Source organism: Centruroides sculpturatus, unplaced genomic scaffold (genome assembly GCF_000671375.1).
Source record: "Centruroides sculpturatus isolate CEXI.00-Female unplaced genomic scaffold, Cexi_2.0 scaffold1149, whole genome shotgun sequence".
Classification (NCBI taxonomy): domain Eukaryota; kingdom Metazoa; phylum Arthropoda; class Arachnida; order Scorpiones; family Buthidae; genus Centruroides; species Centruroides sculpturatus.
Window position 1 is genome coordinate 33,871 of NW_019385309.1, and position 21,485 is coordinate 55,355.

Genomic DNA, 21,485 nt, shown 5'->3' on the forward strand with positions numbered 1-21,485 from the left:
ATCTGTGATCGTACTCGAACGAGTCAAAAACTCCAGAAATCTTTCGGATCTGTCATACCCCGCCCTTTACCGAACCCAAGGTCCTAGAATATATTCTAGGACCTTTGGGCCCAACCCATAATGGATTTGCTAAAAGGAGGCCCTCTAGTGTCCATAGAGCATAAAGAGTATATAAAAAAGTTTTAATTAAAGATATATACACAGTGGATAACAATAAAATTAATGTCGGAATTTAGAGCCGTTATTATTAAAATTAAAAAAAATTAAATTTATTTAAAAATAACAAATACAAAAATTAACAGTTTGCACGAAATAAAAAATTGATAAGTTTTATTCTGCCAGACGATACTGCCAAATCTCCGATTGCTGACGTCACTAGGAGTATTTTGGGCCGTCGACTGACTGCGTTTACTACGGAAACTCAAACGAAATGGTTGTTAGATCATTTTCTTCGGTTTCTCGACTTTTATGCAAGTGTCTTCAGGAAAACAGATGCGTAACGCGTTTAAACGTAGCAAAAACTTATTACACCTACTCCAAAGAACCGTTTCAACCTCTGAATAGACAACCCAAATGGACGTCGGCCGAAGAAGCTGTTAGTCTTATAAAATCAGGTTAGCAACCGTAATTATAGATTTTTAACTCCGATAATCGCATCTGTGTTATCTCTATATTGTGCAATGGATCCTTACATTCACATAAATATAGATTTTGGGTGCGGGCGTACTTCCGCTTGTAGAATATGCACCGGATAATTATATCTAGTAACCTATTTTTAATAGTGTTTTTCTTAGTTTAAGATAGGTTTAAACGTCGTTTGAACCTGTCTAAATTAAGCATTTTGCAATAGTTAAAATTATAAGAAGGTTTTTAGATAAAACATGATAACAGATGGCGCCAGTAAAATTTTAAATTTTGCCGGGAAAGTTGAGCAACTCTTTGCTGGTTTATTTCTTATAGAAATTGTAAACATTAAGTTGGAAATTAAATAGAATTCGAAAATTAATTTATAAATTGTGAAAAATCACTCAAATAACTAAAGAAAATTTAGCGTTTTCTATGTAAGGAATCAACTGGTTCAAAGTACATAAGTTTATTGTATTTATGAATTTTAAATTATTTTTTTATGTTTGAAATGGAATGCTTTTTTTAAATATTTAATAATGTAAATTGTAAATAATAATTTGTTTTATTCTGAAGATGGTCTAAATTAAAATGAAAGTATACATTCCTAATAAAATTATATTTCTCCATTTTCATTTCCTAATATAATTATATTTTCTCTATTCATTTTAAAGAATTCTATTTTCAATCAATTTATTTAATTTTTCAACAACATAAGTGATTTTTAAACATGTTTTTAAAATTCTATGTTCAAAAATTTTGTATTTATACAATTAACATTGTTCCAATGTTGCAATTCAAAAGTTTTGTTCTGAAAAAGTATTTGATTTGAGTTGTTGCCTGATGACGATGGTTATGTGAATATCAAAAGCACAAGCAAAGGAATAAAAAGCCCTTTAATGCCATTTTCTGTTGATTTATTCTTTTCTCTCTAACAATGTGTAGATATTTTATATAAACATTTTTCTTTTTATTTATTTATTTATTTATTCCTGAGTTGTCAAGGTTAATGATTCCTTTAATGTTTAAAGCTATCAAAAGTTTTGAGCAAAAGATTTAGTATTCCTTAATATTTTTTAGTACACTTGCACTTGTCATCTTTCTCAAAAAATTCAAAGTGAATAATATAATAATGATTGCTAAAATAGATTTTTGTTTCTGAAAATGGGATATATATGCAAAAAAGCCCACACATCAAAATTAATGTAGAAAATAATAAATTTGTTAAAATCCTATTTTGTTACAGAAAATTGTTAATTTTCTGTAACAAAATAGGATTTTAGTGTTAATGCTTGTTTTCTTTTATGCACAAAATAAGCAAAAAGAAATAATTGATTTGCCATTCTTATTTGAACTTTTTTTAATACAGTTTTCTTGAATCAATATTAAATTTGTAACAATTACTTAATAATACAGAATCTCTTATTTTGATTCTTTTATAATTTTGCAAGTTATTGTTTACAGTTTGCAAAAATAAAAAAAAAAATACACTTTGTTAAGCATTTACAATGAATTAAGCCTGTATACGAATCAATAAAGTTATCCTATTTAATGTAATTAAATTTAGTTTAAAATATAATAAATGATTCTATTGACTCATTGTTTAAATTTTTTTTTTTTATTTGTCTGCAATGTTCAATATAAATTCATTGATTAGTTATAATATTTGATTAATCAATGAATCAGAGTTGCAGACATATATAAATTACCTAAATAAATAGTATTTAAGGTTTAAAAATAGCAGATTGATTTAAAATTTAAAAAATACATTAAAAATCAGGTATGATATAATTATCCTGTATATATTTCACAAGAGGAAGTATATTCTTACATTACTGGTTGTAGAAATTCTATACAAAATAAATTGATTGAAAATAGAATTCTTTAAAATGAATGGAGAAAATTAATTTTTTCATATAAAATATATATTTCCTTAATGTAACATTATTATACCAATGATTTATAGAATGAATAAAGTTTTTATAATTGTTTTGAATAAGTTTCTCTGAAAAATTAAATAAATATAAGCATTGTTATAATCTTTTTTAATTCAATAAAAATACAGAATTATATTAAATTTTTTAAAATTGTAACTTTTATCTAAAATAGTTACATTTTTAAATTGATTTAACCACTCATTAATCATTCCAGAGTGTCTAAAACAATTAACTTGGTAAGAGATCAGTTTTTAAATGTGTCTTTTATTTAGTCTACAAGATGTCTGGCAGTAAAGCTACACATGTGACATCATTGTAGTAAGACCTATTTTTATGCATGGTTACCCTTGCATTCCTTAAGGTTTCCACAGTAAATTTACAACATGTATTATAATAGGACACATTAATTAGAATAATGGTTAAACTATGAAGAAAAAATTTTTTGTTATGAAATGAGATTGTTTATAATAAAAAAATAAACACACTCATCTTATTCAATATTTAACAATTTAAACAATTATACTATATGTAAATTATATGTTAGTATGTGCCTATGCTGTAAATGATAGAATTTTATGAATCCAAAGCATTCTCTTAGCAAATGTTAAATGTTAATTAATATAATTCATTCATCCATTCTCCAGTTCCTCCTCATTAAAAATTATGATAAAATTCTTGAAGAACTGCAGAAAAATTCTTAATTTTCAACTTAAAATTGAAACAAACATTTTTAAAATTTGTTTAATTCAGAAGAAATCATCTCACGCTATAATGAGAACCTTAAATTATTCATTTCTTGCTAAATAATAATTTTATAGCCAAGGAATAAACTGTAATAGTAATGTAGCATATTTGTGTTGAATATCATTTTATCTTCCATTAAATAACCTTATTTGGGGCCAAATTTAGACAAAAACTGTTGAAGTTAGATCTTACAGCTTCACACTATCTGACTACAGCTTAGGATCTTGGGATTTTTTATTTGTCCATTATTTGATGGAGGTTTAGGGATTTTCAAATGTTATAGTGTAGAGATATGAGAAGTACTTTAATAAGATCTTATAATATCTTAAGTTGACAAATGCCATGATTTGAAGAGATATTAGCATAAAGAAAAAGGAGAATGTAAAATATTAAACATTTTTATTTAGAGTAGACCCCCTATAACACTGTTGATAATTCCATATTATAAGAATTCCATGTTGTACAAGTCACTTAGATTTTACAAATACGTGATCTGTTCAGAGCCTGGCACACATATTTGTAAAATCTAAGTGACTCAATATAACATGGAATTCATATAACATGGAATTATCAACAGTGTTATACTGTATTTAAGTCAAAGAAGTTGTATTTTTTTTATAAATATTTTTTTAAAACTGATTATTCAACTTGATGAAAGTTACTACTAAAATTAGGTCTTTCGTTTTTTAATTCAAAATCAGATTTTGAAATGCTGATAATTTAATAAATTGTGTATATCATAAATAGTACAATATTATTCAAGAAATTTATTTTATCTGAAAAATTTATTATTTGTTTAGTTAAAATATGGAACTAAATTTTTAATTAAATTTACTATATCTTGATAAATTTATCTTATTAGAAATAATTAGTGAATTGTTTTTATTAGCTACTAATTAAGTTAGCATTTATTATCATGAAAACCTGGTAACAGAAAAAATTATCATAACTGGGCTTGATATCAGTATAATATGTATAAGTCAATAAAATTTTGTACAAATGTACAACTGATTTTTCATTTTATTAACTAACAAATTATGAATTGTTTACTTCTGCTTTTTTTAGATTATTTTATTTTTAAATTGATTGTTAATATATATAGATAGGAAATTTAGTTCCTAAAATTGTAAGGAAATAAAAGTTTAAAACAGTCTCTTAATTAAAGAAGCCACATTAGATAACAGTTAAATAGTTTTGAGAATTTTGAATCAAATGAATGTTTGATCTGAAGATGAGAGAACTCTTGAAAACATTTATCTAGTAACTAATATAGAACTTCTTTAAATGTGTTCAACCAAGTGATTGTTTTGGATTTTTAAACCAAGAGTTGAAAGAGCTGACTTGCATTTTTTGATGTTTTGGCAGTGACGGAAGTAAACTGATAATGGGAAAGTTTTTCTTGTAGCAAAAAGCATAATCTGTAATTACAGTTTTTAAAGTAAGAAAAATATTTTTTGTGTTCAACTATTTTTAGTTCAATTTTAATTTGATATTTAGAAATTTAAGCCATAATATTGTGTACTTAACACATTTGGATTCACATTTTTAATGCTGAAATTGATATTTTACATGTAATTTATTTTTCTGGAATATCTTGTCTAAATACTGAATAATGTTTTTTTAGCAGAAATAATCTGATATATCATTGTTTAGGGAATATTGAATGACACAATTAACATCACAATCTAATTTTACAAGAAAAAAAATTGCAATAAATCATAATTTATTATTAAAATTATTAAAATTGCATAGTAATTATGATCATCTATTTTTTTTGATGATTTATTTTAAATGTAATATAATATAAAATTTAATTAATAGGCATGCTGAAGAGTTAGAAATTTATGAATTTTTATTAATTTATGTATATTCAGGATTTACTTGTGTGCTTTAGAATTTAATAAATTAACATTTTGTAGAAAATATTTTCTGGAATTCATTAGCTATATCTTACATTTGCATATTAAAGTTTGTAATAAAAAGTAAATTATTATCATCTGTATTAATGTTTTTATATTTTTTATTAAAAATAAATAAATATAAACTGCATTATTTATTTATTTTGTCTTCTATAATGGTATCATCACATGCTTGACTATACCATTACAGAAAAAAAATTAAGAAACATAAATTCCAAAAATGCAATCAAAATTCTCTCTCTTCAATGACAATTCCTTTGGACAGCATTTGAAAAGTACAAATGTATGAAATGGAATTGCATTCCTTGAATATTTCCCAAAAGTAGTCTCCAGTGAAAAGACAAAAGCACTTACATTTTTCACTTTATTATTTTTTGTTTATCTCTATTTTGGACAATTCTTGACTGAAGTTTATCTTGGATAATCAAATCCTAAAAATAAAGGAATTTGGATGCCACTGTATAGCGCTAGGGAGAGAAGGAAAAATTTGTATTGCCATATAATTTACACATCCCAGTTTTGAATAAATTTCTTTTACATTACAATGTTTACAGTAAAATAATTTACCATATGCATATACTCATGTAATGGTGGAAAGAGCTCTTTTGTGTTTGGATAAATGTTAATGTGAATACATACATCATTCTATATGTAACTAGCTTACCCGTCGCGCATTGCTGCGATCTCAGAAGAAACGAAATTCAAGCAAACTCGTAATGATAAAATTAAATTTTCATTTTATCATTTTTATTGAAACTTATTATTATTATTCGTTTTCATCGGGAAAACATTTCAAAGTGTTGTTTCAATTCTATTTATTTATTGGAGTGCTCGTGGATACACGATATTTTTTGTTTCTCCGTCTGGTGCGTACACGAATAAATCGGAAGGTTTTCCGACGCATGAGCCAGCCACGTACAGTTGTCGTCCACGCGAGAAGCACGGATTCTCCAAATTTAGCCCACACACTCGCAGCGATTGTCAGAAGCGCGATATTCCCCATATATATATTTTAATCCTTTATAATTTTAATTATTTAACTGCTCCTTCCTCTCTTCCTTGGCACGTTGTGAAATTTCTGATAGTCGGACAATAAACCGTTTTATTGTAATTTGTCTTTTTAAATTATTTTGAGTCGATATTAAAATTTGGAAAAGGGGGGATACCTAGATCGGTAAAATACGCGAATTTCTTCCTACAACTTCGGTTGTTGTTCGGGGTACAGTTAAGGTTTTAACAAAGTTCGAGCGAATACATAATTAGCAAAAAAAAGTTGAAATAAAGTGATTAAACAAAAATTATTATAAATATCGTAAATAACAGTTCACAAATGCATATATAGAGATATTTTTTGAAAGGGGGAAATGGTCTTCACAATTTGAAATCGATCGAACACACTGTGCGCGAATGCTCGTGTAAACGCGTGCCATCTATCATAGGATAAGTGTACTTCGCGGGAGTGTATTAAAAAATTAAAAAACTTTCCAAAGTTTCATGGCAATCGTACTATGCCACAAACCTTCGCTGGAGTATATTAAACAACTTCCCAAAGTTTCACGGCAATCGGATAAACGGTGTGGTAATGCATGAAGGACACACACACAGACAGACATACATTCATTTTTATATATATAGATAAAATATATTAAAAATGTAGTAGATTATTCAAAGTAATATAGAGGATTGCCTTGGATAATTAAAATAGCAGACAACACAGAATGTTTGATAAATTATATTTTTGCATTAAAGTGCATGATGAATTCTATATTATTTTACTTAAAATTTTTAAATTATGCAATAAAATACTTTTAATTAGAACCAAATTTATTAAAGCAAATGTAAATCTCTGATTACAATTAAACTTTTTAAAGTTGCATTGTGAGAAGTCACCAGAGTAAATTGTTCTTAAACTTTTGGAGCCCCTTTTAAGTACTATACTTGATTAAGATTTGTAAAATGAGTGATAATATACTACAGTCTCATCTTTTTTGAAAAGTTCTCTTCCACTTTAGATAATGAAGAACCTTACTTTATCAGGACTTTACTGTATGTTAATAGCTTTCATTATACAACAGTGATTTTTTATGATAAATTATAGAATTTACATCTTTTGATAAATGAAAAAATTGAACAAGGAAAGAAGTAAATTATTTCATAACTTTCTACAAGGAAAAGATTTTGAATAATAATAATACAACAGGCAAAGATTTTTAAACAGGTGATTAAGTTTAATAGCTTTTAAAATATGGAATAGTTAAAAAAAATTATACCTGTATACAGGAATAATTGCTTTATTGCACATTTAAATTAAATATATTGTCAAGCATCTTCAAATATTCTTGCCGATCTTTGAGGAAAACCTGGTAACAGAAAAAATTATCATAACTGTGAAGAAGAATATCAGAATTTTGAAAATATTCTAAATTGATTCTGAAGTTTTTATCATTTCCATTAATTAAATATTAGTTGAAAGGAAACTTGTAACTGGTTATTCAAAATTAATAGTTACATATATTCATATTATTTTGTTGCAATTTTCAAATTGAATATCTTTTCAATCCCCTGTTGTCTGTCCATCTGTCCTTCATTAATCTTGAAAATGCAGTTAGATGAAAATCAAGACCAGATACAGTGAGTTTGAACCAGAGACTCTAACTGTATACAAACTTCTATTCTGGACTGGAAGTTGTGATTTCAATTCAGAAGTTTCTTGAGAATTGCAACCAGATATGGAAAGCTTATTTTTAAATTAAAATATGATTAAAATTTCAGCTCAGCATTGTGGTGATATCACAATAAGTAACTGCTTAGTTACATCATGCTTAGTTACAGATAAAAAATGTTCATTTCAGAGTCTCGGGCTTAAACAAACACACTTTATACACCAATACCCTGTAGAATATCTGCAAGGTTTGTTTTCCCAGTAGAATGTCTTTTGAGATTTAATATTCAAACCTCATATATATATCAGGGAAAATTAATGTTTAATATGACATTTTAAATGAAACAATGCATGGGAAAATTCTATGGTTAAAATTTCCAATACAAGTGGTAGAATGTTTGCTTTCTGATTGCCAAACAATTAATAATGTTATAAGCATTTTATTTCCTAATGTGATAGCTTGTTACTTATAATACATTATATATATACCTGTATACATATGGTATATATTCCTGTAGAGCATAATTTCTAGGGATAAATTACTGATGTTAAGCTGGTACTGATAATGATACATAGTGTTGCCTCATATTTTGAATTTAATTCATTTCAGAAATCCATTCAAACTCTGAATTGTTTTAAGTCTTAATCAATTTTTCCCATTAGAAGTAATGGAAAATGAATTAATCCACTCCCAGATCCTAAATAGTACCCATTTTGATAAAGTTACACAGCAAGTACATATAAGGTAAAAATAACATAATTAAATGTTCGAAATGACTGACGAATTAAAGCATGAAAACAATAAAGAAAATGTGTAAATAGTATATAATAAAATGAAAATTACATACTACTATGCAGCTGCTTGGCTTTCTCAAAAATAATCCTCTCTAAGATTATATTACCAACCAATTGCATTTGCAATTGTTTTCAAACCTTTAGCCATGTAGTGATATTGAATCTACTCTTTCTCCCCTCGACTGCAGACTTGTCAGTCCATATTCAATCTCTTTACAAGAAATCATGAAAGTAATAAACAACAGTAGACAGTCATAAAAAAAAGGGGAGAAAAAGGAGAGACCTGGAGAGTGAGGAAGGAGAGTCAGAGTAGAGGTGGGAGGCCAATAGTTAGTGGAGAAGTGGAGTTCTAAAGTGGGCAAGGAAGGATAAGAAGGATCTCATTAAATACACAGGATTGAGTTTCTACTGTATATTATCTGTCTGATTAAAGTTTGGTTTTTGTTAAAATATTTGACTGTTTTAGTTCGGTACGATGAACCGATGGGAGGGAATTCGCAAATGCAGTCCAGATTCTCTACAAGCATATTTGCTTTCTTGTACTTAAGAATAGTACATGCTGTGAACTTCAACATTTTAAACATGTCTGCTTGATCTACTACACGTGTACCATTTTTATGCTTAAAATTAAGAGTGATAGGTGACTTGGACACACAACAGATGGCATTTATGCAGAAAATGCATTTTTTCACTGCTGTGCAGTTTGAACATAGAAGCATTGTTCAAATTTTGAATCAAATTTCTCTTAAATTTAGTGTTTGAACTCTAGAATGTTTGAAGTAAGCCATTTGAAATACAAGCTACTGCTGTTTATATATATATATATATTTTAAAACTATTTACATAATTATTTATGTATTATTTCTACACAAAATTTTACTATTACTTTTATTAAATTAATTCTTTCTTTAATATTCCTTTGATAAATCTATAACTTTCTCAATGTTTCAAAATTTTCTTTACTAGATTTTTCTATATGTTAATTTTTCTGTTGTAATGTTTTCTCTTGAAGCCAAATATTTACAAATATATTAACTTTAACTGTGAATTTGAATCTAATAAAATATTTTGTTGGACAAATTTGCTTGTAAAAACATTGAAGAAAGAATTTGACACTAAATTTGGTTAACTTAAGATGTTTGTCTTAACTTGGTCTTAAATGTCTTAATATATATTTATTATATTAGTTATAAAGCTATTTTTCCAATAATAAGGTGAATTTAACTGATTTTTAAAACTCTTTTTAGGAGACACAGTTTTTGTACATGGAGCTGCCGCAACACCACGTATATTGGTGCCTGCTATGGCAGAGCATGGCAAGAAAGCAAATTTGAAAGATGTAACTGTTTGTCACATTCATACTGAAGGAGCAGCAGAATATACTCGCCCAGAATTTCAAGGTATTAACATATTTGTAATTTATAAACTGTTTATCTTTTATTATTAAATTATTTATGAAATGTTTATAATTTAGGTTCATTGAATTACCTAAAAACATCAGTTATAATTACAGTATAATGTAACAAATTATTTGAAAGTTATACAAATTTAAATATTGAGAAATTAACCACCAAGTTAAGATTACCAAAACATTTATCCCTAGAAACATTTTCAAAATAATTTAGTCCATCAGCACTCTACAGTTGATTTCTCGATTCAAATTTTATATGATTTTTTTGATATCATTTAGAATAACAAAACACAAAACATTTTGCATTACTCCCAAAATATTCAAAACAAAAAAACTTTAATGTCTTATGTATTACAGCATATTAAAAAAACAAGCAATCAAAGATGGCTTTTTCACTTCAAAATGACTCTATAGAAAATAGAAGATAAAAAAAAATTCTATACAATTTCATATAGTTATTTTCAAAGCCACAAAATAAAGCCCAAAATTTAATGCAATTTGTCAAACATTTAAGACATCCATATTTTATATTATTTCTCATATTAGTTGATGTGCTGTTTTTGTATAACTTTTGACTCTCCATTTACTGCATTTACAGTTATTATTTTCTTAAGGTAAATTAATAACTTAAAGTGGTAAATTTTAAGCCTTTAAATAGTAATAATGATAAAACAACAAATTTAAGTTCGTTCAAAAAAATTATAAAAAATTATTTCTTACAGGTATATTCCGTAGTAACTCTTTCTTTGTTGGTGGGAATTGCCGTGAACCAATAAATTCTGGTCGTGCTGATTTTGTACCAATATTTTTAAGTGAAATTCCGCTTCTTTTCCATCGTGGCATTGTTCCTTGCGATGTAGCAATGCTTCAGGTAACACCACCTGATAAGCATGGTTATTGCAGTTTTGGTACGAGTGTTGATACTGCAAGGGCAGCTGTTCAGCATGCAAAATATATAATTGGTAAGTTATTAGTTTTATTCACTAATCATTTTAGAACAAGCTTGGCCAACCAGCAGACTGCTATATTATTTTTTGTAGTCCACCAGATGATGCTTGAACCTCATTAACAGGTGAAAATCTAAAAAATCAATTTATTTTTTAAAACTCTTCTTGCCCTTTCGGCACTAAGAGGATCTTTTTCAGCAAATCCCTTATGGGTTTGGCCAGGCCCACAATGGAACAGCCAGTTGGTGAGAGATGGGACCCAACATATTCTGATGACCCCCTGTAAAAATCCTGGAGTTTCTTGACCCATCCAGATTTAATCCCAGGACCCTCAGAGCAGAAGACACCACCTTAACTACTTGGCTATCTGACTATTTGAAAATTCAATTAAGATATGCAACTATGAATATCCAAAGTTAATTTAAAAAATGCAGTGATCATGAAGAAAAACAAATCATATATATAATGAATGAAATAAATGTTTGCTATTTTGGGTTGGCCAAGTTTGTTTTATAATTATCTAAGTAAATTAATTTTCTCAAGATAATAACAATTTTTAGATAGAACAGTTAACGAGTTATATAGGCTTGAAAACAAAACTATCCAATTCATGAAATACACAAATCTAAGGTCTATAAACAGTAAAACCTCAATGCATTGTTTCAATTGACATTTTTTTCTGCAAATTTTATACTTCAATTTGTGCTATTCACATAAAAGAAATATTTAACTTTCATTAGAGCTTTGAGCACTTTGGCAAAGTTTGGCATAACTTTATGCTTTCTGTATTCTTCTCCTCCACATTCCCAGATGCTAGGAGGCTGTCATACAGCTATGTATAAGAATATATGTACACATCTCAATGTTACAGAAAACCAGAATGCTAGAAATTATATAATTTTATAATTCTGTCATTTGTTTATGGGTTAATATACTTCCAGCAATATGGCAAAGGGCTGCAGATGATGGCTCAATTTTTCAGCATGTGTGGGCAGTGTTAAATTTTTTAACTCATTCAAGATTATTTTGCATTCATTTCTCTGAGCTACTAAATTGACATTTAACATTTTAAAACTTCAGTCTGAGAACATGTTGAACAGGATCATGTTTTTCAATGACTGGTGTAATAAAGGATTGATGGAGATGGGAAAATTAATATTACAAGAAATCCTTGTTAGTTTGAAATTGAAGGGACAAAATAATCGCGACTTTGAATTATCCGAAATTTACATATTTCTATACAATATGCAAAATGTTGTGTAACGGATGTAATTTATTAAGCAAACTAAATACAGCTATGTATACAGAACATTATTTTAGTTAATTAATAATAATAATGATATAAATCAACTTCAGATAAACAGCACATGTCCAGTGAGAATCTGTCAGGTCATCAGATAGGTTTCATAAAAAGTAAAGCATAATTCCTTGAATTGTACCCAAATTATTTTTAAAGTGGTCCTGAATTAATTAATTAATTAAAGTAATAAATTGCTGAAATGTGTGTTTTTAAAAAAATTATTAGACACATTCAGTTTCTTAAGTAATTTATTAATCGTTGATTTGAAAAACTGAATAAATTTATTGTGATAATGATACTATTACAATTGCTAATTACTAATCAATTTCATTAGTCTAAATTATATTCATTTGATTAAAAATAAACTGATACACTACAGAAATTGTATTAGATAAATTGTTGCATCCGTATTAACTACGCTTAATGACCATTAATCATTTACAGCAAATTATGTCAGTCAGTTGTGATTGTTACATATTTATAATTACTAACAATATTTTTACAAAATTTGAACTTTTCTTTTTATTTCCCAAGTTTTAATAAGTATATTTTGATCTATTTGATGAAGTCATATTAAATGACTTCAGAGTATAAATAATCTGTAAAAGAATTATTTTGAAAATGAGTTTTACAATATAAAACTTACATTTGTATATTTATACTATTTTGAATTTATTATTATAATAAAGAGCAACAGAAACTTTTGACTTACAGCTGCATTTATATTAGAGATAAAATTTGTAACAAAATAGTTTAAACAAAAAATTTTATATACATCTAACATTTGATTTATGCAATACTCTAATTGCAGTTTAACATAATATTTTAAAATAATCTTTACAATATTTTGTTTTAAAATTAAGTATCTTTATTGATAAAATTAATGCTTAGGCCTACACTAACTATAATGACATTGTACTTGCATTGTCATTACTTTTAATTCACTGTTTTTTAAAGAGATGGTATTCTCCATTTTGTACTATTGATATATTACAACTTCATACTGTGTGCATTAAACTTTATATCAATAAATTTTTAAAGTATTAAATAAATATAAAACACAGTCTTTGTTAATGGATTTTATTCAAATAAGACTTGTCAACATCTTAACTTTTCTTTTAATTCATTTATGTCTCTCTCCATTTTCAATGTGTTAGTCTCGATTTATATAGTGTTAATCCTGTGGGTAAATTGAGAGTAGGGTGTGTTATACTTTGCTACAACAAATTCATTTTGACATTGGGTTTACTCGCTAGTTTATTATCACATTGAATATATTTTGCTGTTTCTGTTATGATTGTAACAGCTAGTTTTAGAGTAATCATTAATTATTCTTACATATGATAAGATAATTGTAATTACCACAAATGTTTCTTATTTAAATTTGACAGGTTTTAAATGCAATTTTTATCATAACATTACGTTATAAGAAGAATATCATCTTAGTATAAATAACTGTACAGTTGACCCCCCCTATAACACTGCTGATAATTCCGTTTTATATGAATTCCATGTTGTACGAGTCACTTAGATTTTACAAATACGTGTGTCGTACTGTGAACGGCTCACGTATTTGTAAAATCTAAGTGACTCGTACAACATGGAATTCATATAAAATGGAATTATCAGCAGTGTTATAGGGGAGTCGACTGTATAACAATTATAATGAAGTTTTATTAAAATACATCAAAGTCAGATTTTATTGGACTGTCTTTTTGCTACTCTTTATTTCAGATATTTAATAAATTGGATTAAGGCAGGAACAAGTCATCTTCTGTTTGCACAGTAATTAACCTGTATGGTTATATTGTCTAAATTAATAAGTCTGAAAGTGAGGATTTGATAGAGATCTTGCTAGCATAACTGGTAATGCATCACAGCATGTAGAAGATTCAGGCTTGAGCTCCCCTGGGTCAAATCTTTCTTACAGATGTCTAAACTATTGAATATATCTCTAAAAATTAACAAAGTTTTAATGTTAATACCAGATGGCAGTCTGAATGCCTCTCTTTTATCCAAATTATTTATTATCTAAATTAATGTCTAACCAAGAGACAGTCCAGTAAAATATGGTTTTCAGATTTGGTAATCATTGTAGATTAGGCTTGGTTGCTATCATAAAAGCATTTCTGTAATTTGTAATTGAGTTTAATAATACTGAAGACAGTTCCTATATAGAATTGTGGTCATTAAAATTTTTGTGATAATTATGCTTCTGTTTCATGATTAAATAAAAGATTGAAAACTAGATGTTGGCTTGAACTTATACAAATAATAATGATTTTATATAAATATTGCATTTTTATAAATGTAAATATTACAATTATAAAGTTGAAATTAATAAATAATATCTTTAAGATAAAATAAATTATCTAATTAATTATTTGATTCAAAGCCCAACTGATGAAAAAGTCTGATTTTCTCAGGCAGTAAATGACCTTGCATATATCCTGTTCATTTTTGAATTAGTTTGATTTTAACTGATCAATACATATTGAATTTTAAAATATATAGTTACTTTTAATCATATGATATACTATTAATTAAACCATTATATAGTAATAATACATTAATTAATTGTTTTTGTCACAACAAATTACAAATTCCTGGAATTTGTAATTTGTTCATAAAAGCATATTTGATTTTAATTTTTCTGTTTAGTTCTGCATTATATATATCTGAAGATGTCTGTTATAAACATAAAAATGTTCATAAGTGTGCTAATTTGAGGTTATATATGCTGGTTTAGGTGTTTTATCTGTGTTTAAACATTTTTATGCAACAAAAAGTTCATTTAAAAATATTCAAAAAATTAAAGTTTACTATTACTAAACTATTCTGTATTGAAACAATTGTAAAGAATTTAGTAAATGAGAAATAATAAAATTTGAGCAAATTGATAATAGAATAAATTCAAAGTTCAAATAAATTTTTAATTTTATCCAAATTAATAATGGAACTTTCTGTTCAAAGTTGATATTTCATTATTTTATATACTTCAAAATGGTTTATATTATTGCATATATGCTTCAAAGGATATTTTATCATAAACATACTTATATATGTCCAGAAGGAATTTTTATAGCTAAATATATCTTGAAAGTGAGCCAGAAAATTTTAACTGCCAAATATTATTATTATTTAAAGATCAGATACTTAAAATAACTTAATTGCTTATATTCCTTTTACTAAATTAGAAATTTTAATTGTTAATTTTGTTAACTATAAGGCTTGAATACTAACCAAATATCAAACTCAGCCTTTTTAAACACTTAATGAACACATCAAACACCTTCAGCCATAGATGTTTGATGTGTTCATTAAGTATAAGGCTTTGTATTTAAAAATTACTACTTTGTAAAAAATTTATTGTATGGCATAAATAAATTTGAATATTGTCCAAATCAACATCAAACAATATACAACCCCACAAAAAAAAATAGCCTTTGACAACATGTTATTTTAACCCATTTCTAGCTTATCCTTCTATAATATTCAACAGAAAATTTTTGTACACTTAAAAGTTTACTAATATAAAATAATTACAAGTGTACAAAATTTTTCTGTTTGATATTATTGAAGGATAAGCTAGAGATTGATTAAAATTACATGCTATCTGAGGTGTTTTTGTCAGGGTTGTATTTATTTAAGTAATATGACATTATAAAATGTTGTAGATAGTGGCCCAAAAGTCAGTTGACCAAGATATACTTTTTACTTTTCTGGCTGTTATATGTAACAGAGGGAAAGTATTGTGATCCATCAAAAAATGATCTCCCCAAGATGTTTATGTTTTTGGACTCTGGACCTTTAAATGTTGAAAAATGCAAAAAAAATATGGGAGATTTTTAATGTATATATGGATGTTAGTGTGGATGGATGGCACAATTTTGTTCACCCTGTTTGAAGCTTAATAACTCCTGTTCTTTTTGTCGAAAATTTCTGAAATTTTGCAGAGAAGTTTGCTTATTAGGGAGATTGATAGTATTAAATTTTGGTTGTTAAAGGACGAAGAGATGGGGAATTAAAGGGGAGTTGTTTGTCATATCTCGAGGAGGGTAAGACTTAATGACGATTTTACTTGTTATTAGCATTTACAGGTTTATATAAAAAGTTTTTTAATAAAATAGCATAAGAGATGTTACCAGAAAATTTAAGCACCTTGTGGCTGGATTTTTTAAAGTTAGTGTTAAAATGTCTAAGACTGGTCTTAAGCTATTAAAATAAGCTGAAAATATACCTTGATTGATTGAGTTTTGGGCCACCCTCTATATTAAAATGTTATTTTCATATTTTAGTAAGAGAATAGACGACTATTCTTCAGCATAAACAAAAATAAATTTTTATCCAATTAATGAAATAGTTTAATCACTCATTAAGAGAAAAAAATGTTCCAATTTTTTTAATGAGTGTTTAACATATTCCTTGTGTTACTTCTGTTTTAAATTTCCAATTATTTTTTACTTAGTGAAATTAGATCACTATAGTGACTATTTTTATACTAAAAATTCAAACTTTATATTGTTATAAAAATATGTACTGAAAGCTTTATGATTATTAGGTCAAGTGAATCCTCGTATGCCTCGAACTTTTGGTGATGGAATCGTTCATGTGTCACATTTTGATGCTCTCGTTGAAGGCGAAGTGGAATTACCAGAATTGAAATCTGAAAAATTAGGAGAAGTTGAGCTTGCTATTGGAAAACTTATTGCCGACAATCTAGTAGAAGATGGAGCAACTTTACAAATGGGTAATTATAAAATTAAGTTTCAGTACAGTTAAATAATTTTAAGACATTTAACATAAAAATATGTTTTTATTTTTGTGAAGATTTCAAGATTTCTTTCTCCTTCCTTCTCTTTTAAATAAATTGCCACTGTTCTTTTAGTTGTTCTTTATATAAGTATAAAGAAAATTCAGCTTAAATTACTACATATATATATCAATCAAGTCAGACAAAGAACTAGCACAAGTAAACTGGAACTATATACTAAACACAACAATTAACACCTAAATGCTAATTCCAGCACTGAATGAATAAAATTTTAATGCTCACGTTTTTGGCTGTTTTTTAGAGGCCCTCCTCAGGATGAAAAACACAAAAAAAGAAAACAGTTCTGTCATTTAAAAACTTCTAACCATCGAATACAGCTGTGTTTTAAATATTTAAACGATGTACTGTACGATATAAAAATCGTTATGTTTACAACATAAAAATAATTATTTTAAAATAAAGCTATACATAAATTATTATTATAGCTTTGTAAAAATTAGTGCAATGTAAACAATGTGGAAATTGTTTTCTTTTACAAGCAGAAAGATGAAAAATAATTACACATACAATTATTGTTGTGTTTTGTGGCAATGTAAATAATGCTTCCACGATTGTGGAATCAGAATATACTTGGAGTTAATACAGTTTCCCTTCGTGGTTTCTATATAAATCTCAATAGCCTCCAATGAGCGTAAGTCGTGTCGGTTGAAGGCCCTATGGAAAAGAGTAGCCTCATCCCAACATGGGGAAACCCTGGGTTCGGTAGCATACTGGGCTAGAGCAGTACTATACTTCCACTTGGACACATCATATTTGTGGTCCCGTATTCTAGCCTCAAGGGATCTGTATGTAGATCTAATGTATGTTATCCTACGATTGAAATGTTCGTCATTCAAAGGGATGCGGTGCACCCCTGGCGCTTTCTTATCATCGGACTTGTCCTTAGCATTAGATAAAAATCGGAAAATATTCTGTTTTCTCTTATATGTTAAGCGCACATTCAACTCCTTAGCGATTTTACTAAAAATGTGTTGAAGGGACGGTTCGTAAGATAAAACTACCCAGTTGTGCTGCGCATCATTAGCCCACGCGTTGGTGGTAGTTATTGTAGATTGCTGGTTGGCAGTTAGCCTGTCTATTAAGGACTGGTGGTACCCGTGTGCTGATGCTATATGTTTGACATGTTTCAGTTCTCTGTAGATATCAGAAGTTCCAGAGCAGTGAGAATAAGTCCTTGAGACTAGGGCCAGAAAAGCTGATACCTTAAAAGGCCCATGGCCTTTTAAGGTATCAGCTTAGCACACAAAAACACGGTTCTAAACAAATGGAAGAGAACATCGATATAAAATCGAATACAGTAAGATATTCGTTCCCATTTAACTTTAAATTATGGAGTTTGACGAGTAGTGCAATAATTAGTTGTTACTATTATCTCATTTTATTTAAAATTGATGTCTCTTAGAGAATTCATAATTTTTTTTTTTTTTTGAAAAGTTAATTCAAAGATGAAATTTGAGATTTTAAAGTATTAATTAATTACATTCTGTTTGACTCCTTAAATATTAATTGTAGCTGAGAATCATTTAGCTGTAAATTATTTTATCATTTTCTGGAGACATCAATATTTCATTTATTGCTTTTTTTAAGAATTTAAAAATGTATTAATTTTTCTTTTAAAGGTATTGGTTCTATTCCGGATGCAGTTCTTGCCAGTTTGAGAAACCATAAAGATTTAGGTGTTCATTCTGAAATGTTTAGTGATGGAGTTGTTGATTTAGTAGAATTAGGTTGTATTACCAATCATCACAAGAAGATTTGTCCGGGAAAAATTGTAGGAAGCTTCACGATTGGTAGTCGACGCTTATTTGATTTTATGGATGATAATCCATTTATAGGTTAGTAAAGAGCATATGTATTAAATTTAAGTTTCTGCATTGAAATAATAATATAATGTAATTATTTTATTACAGTTATGTTAGTAGTAGATTATGTTAACGATAATGTTATCATTGCATCAAATCCAAAAGTAACTGCTATTAATTCTTGCATCGAAATTGATCTTACTGGTCAAGTGGTTTCCGATTCTATCGGCACTAGAATCTATTCAGGTAATGACTACTTATTCAAAATGCATCATTCTGTTATTTAATTATTAATAAGAAATAAACATCTTCCAACAGTAGAGGAGTTACAATTCAGCACTTCAAACAACCTTTACAGCTCCAGTGTTATCTGTTTACACCTAAATGTGTTAAAGTAGCCTGATGAAGACCTCGATGAGGTTGAAAACTTTTGCTAAGGTGTAAACATATACCACTGGAGCTGTAAAGGTTGTTTGAAGTGCTGAATTAATTATTAATAAAACATTTCAATGTTTTATATTAGGTGTTGGAGGTCAAGTCGATTTTCTGAGAGGAGCTGCCATGGCTTTCGATGGTAAAGGTAAAGCCATTCTAGCTATGCCCTCGACCACAAACAAGGGTGAATCTAAAATTGTGCCATTTTTGAAACAAGGTAAATTGAAAAACATCAATAAGTGAAAAATAATAGTTTTAATTCACCAAAAACTGAAATCTTAAATGTATTTATAGGTGGTGGTGTTGTTACTTCAAGAGCTCACATTCATTATGCAGTCACCGAATATGGTATAGCTTATCTGTTTGGAAAGAATATTCGTCAGCGTGCCCATGCACTCATTGAAATTGCACATCCTAAGCACAGAGAAAGTCTGGAAAAGGCAGCTTATGAACGTCTAAAATGCATGCCATCAGCATAAATTTTTAGTCAAACCATAATCAATGCAAATTTTTCACCATAGTTGAGAACTGGCTCACTAGATCAACTGTGATTTCGAAAAAAAAAAAATATTAGAAAAAAAATTCATAAATTTTTTTATATACATTAGAATGATAAAACAAAACTACTTTATTCAAGAACAAAAAATTCAGAGTAGGAAAAAAATTTAATCAAAAGTTTTAATTTAGGTTTGCACGAGACCATTTATATATATACAGCGAGGAAATTTAGACAATTTTTAAGCCAAATAAAACTCGGATTTGATTACAAATATCTTTCTTTACTAGAATAGGGTCCAAACTTACACAAAAGGAGAATTTATCAAGTAATTGTTTTTTGTTACAACTCTTAGCAATTGTTAAAATTTGATTGTTTTAACCTGTCAAAAAATTTTCTTGTCTAAACGGGCTTTGTTGTTTTGTGTAATTCCGATGTAAAAAGTTGCTGCAGTTCTGAGAAAAGAGAGATGAACACAATATATTTTAAAATCCTGTTTGTTCATTTTACTAAGCTAACGCTCTATCAGAGAAGAAAAAGCTAGAATAATAATTGGTGTAAGCTGGAGCTTTCCCGTCCATCCTATCCTTTGTAACATTTAAAATGTTCAATATCAATAAATGGGGAAAATGCCAAATAAAAGTAAGCTCATATTTATTTTTTTTTATTTTATGCTTGAGATTTGTTTTTCAAATTGTTTTGTGATAATACACAATAAGGGTTCATTTTATAAAAATTCAGATTTATCTGCGTTAGTTTGATACGTATAAATAGCCATATTAGCGCACAGCTCAATATGCAAATAGAGATACTCAAAATTTGTTCTAAAAGTACTTTAAATACAGTATTTTGCTACTTCCACCAAAAATTTTCTCACTAAAGAATGGCAGCAGACAATAGGTTTACAATGTTTGAAGAACTTCATCAATATAGCAACCAGTGACATGTGTGCGCCAAACTTGCACAATCAATCTGGCAACAAATTGGAAACATTGTTGTAAAGAAGAGCTTTTGAAAAATGGTGAGTGGAAAGAGGATGCAGAGCACTTTAAATATTAAAGAAAATGAATGCCTCTGCAGTAGAAAAACCAAATAAATATTTTGGAAAATATAAACAAAACCAAAGATAAGTACTTCAGATTCATTTTCTTAAACATTTACACCATTGACTCTTCACGTTGCTGGACAGCTTGTAACTTATGAGTATCTAAATATTCCACAGTCTAGGAGAATGCTGTGTTTGACAAATGTGTGTAATGTGAACCATACAGTCTAGACATAGCATATGGATAAATTGATGGTCCAGCAAATTATGATTTAACAGTCACCGTGGTGTAAATTGCCATTACTTACTTCAGGCACACTATCAATTTAGATTGGCTTAACTGGTAAATAATGAAAAATAGTGCTTCTCAATTAACAGTGAAAAATGCCTTTTTTTTTTTTTTCCTGACCTGGTACTAAGTGTGTCTTGGATCATTTTTAGTAAGCCAATTTTAGTTACGGCTAAGTTCACAATGGGCACAACCTGATAATGTGGAACAGACTACGCCCAAAAAATTCCTGGTGTTTTTCAACC

General features: G+C 27.9%; 1 protein-coding gene across 1 annotated transcript; it reads left to right on the plus strand.

Annotated features, from left to right (window-relative positions):
* The first annotated feature begins 354 nt into the window (after positions 1-354).
* LOC111637462 (4-hydroxybutyrate coenzyme A transferase-like) lies at positions 355-20,573 on the plus strand. Its single transcript, XM_023382952.1, has 8 exons — positions 355-614; positions 9,929-10,081; positions 10,815-11,054; positions 16,901-17,089; positions 18,793-19,008; positions 19,084-19,221; positions 19,499-19,627; positions 19,705-20,573. The coding sequence occupies exons 1-8, from the start codon at positions 431-433 to the stop codon at positions 19,887-19,889; spliced, it is 1,434 nt and encodes a 477-aa protein (XP_023238720.1). The 5' UTR covers positions 355-430; the 3' UTR covers positions 19,890-20,573.
* Positions 20,574-21,485: the final 912 nt, after the last annotated feature.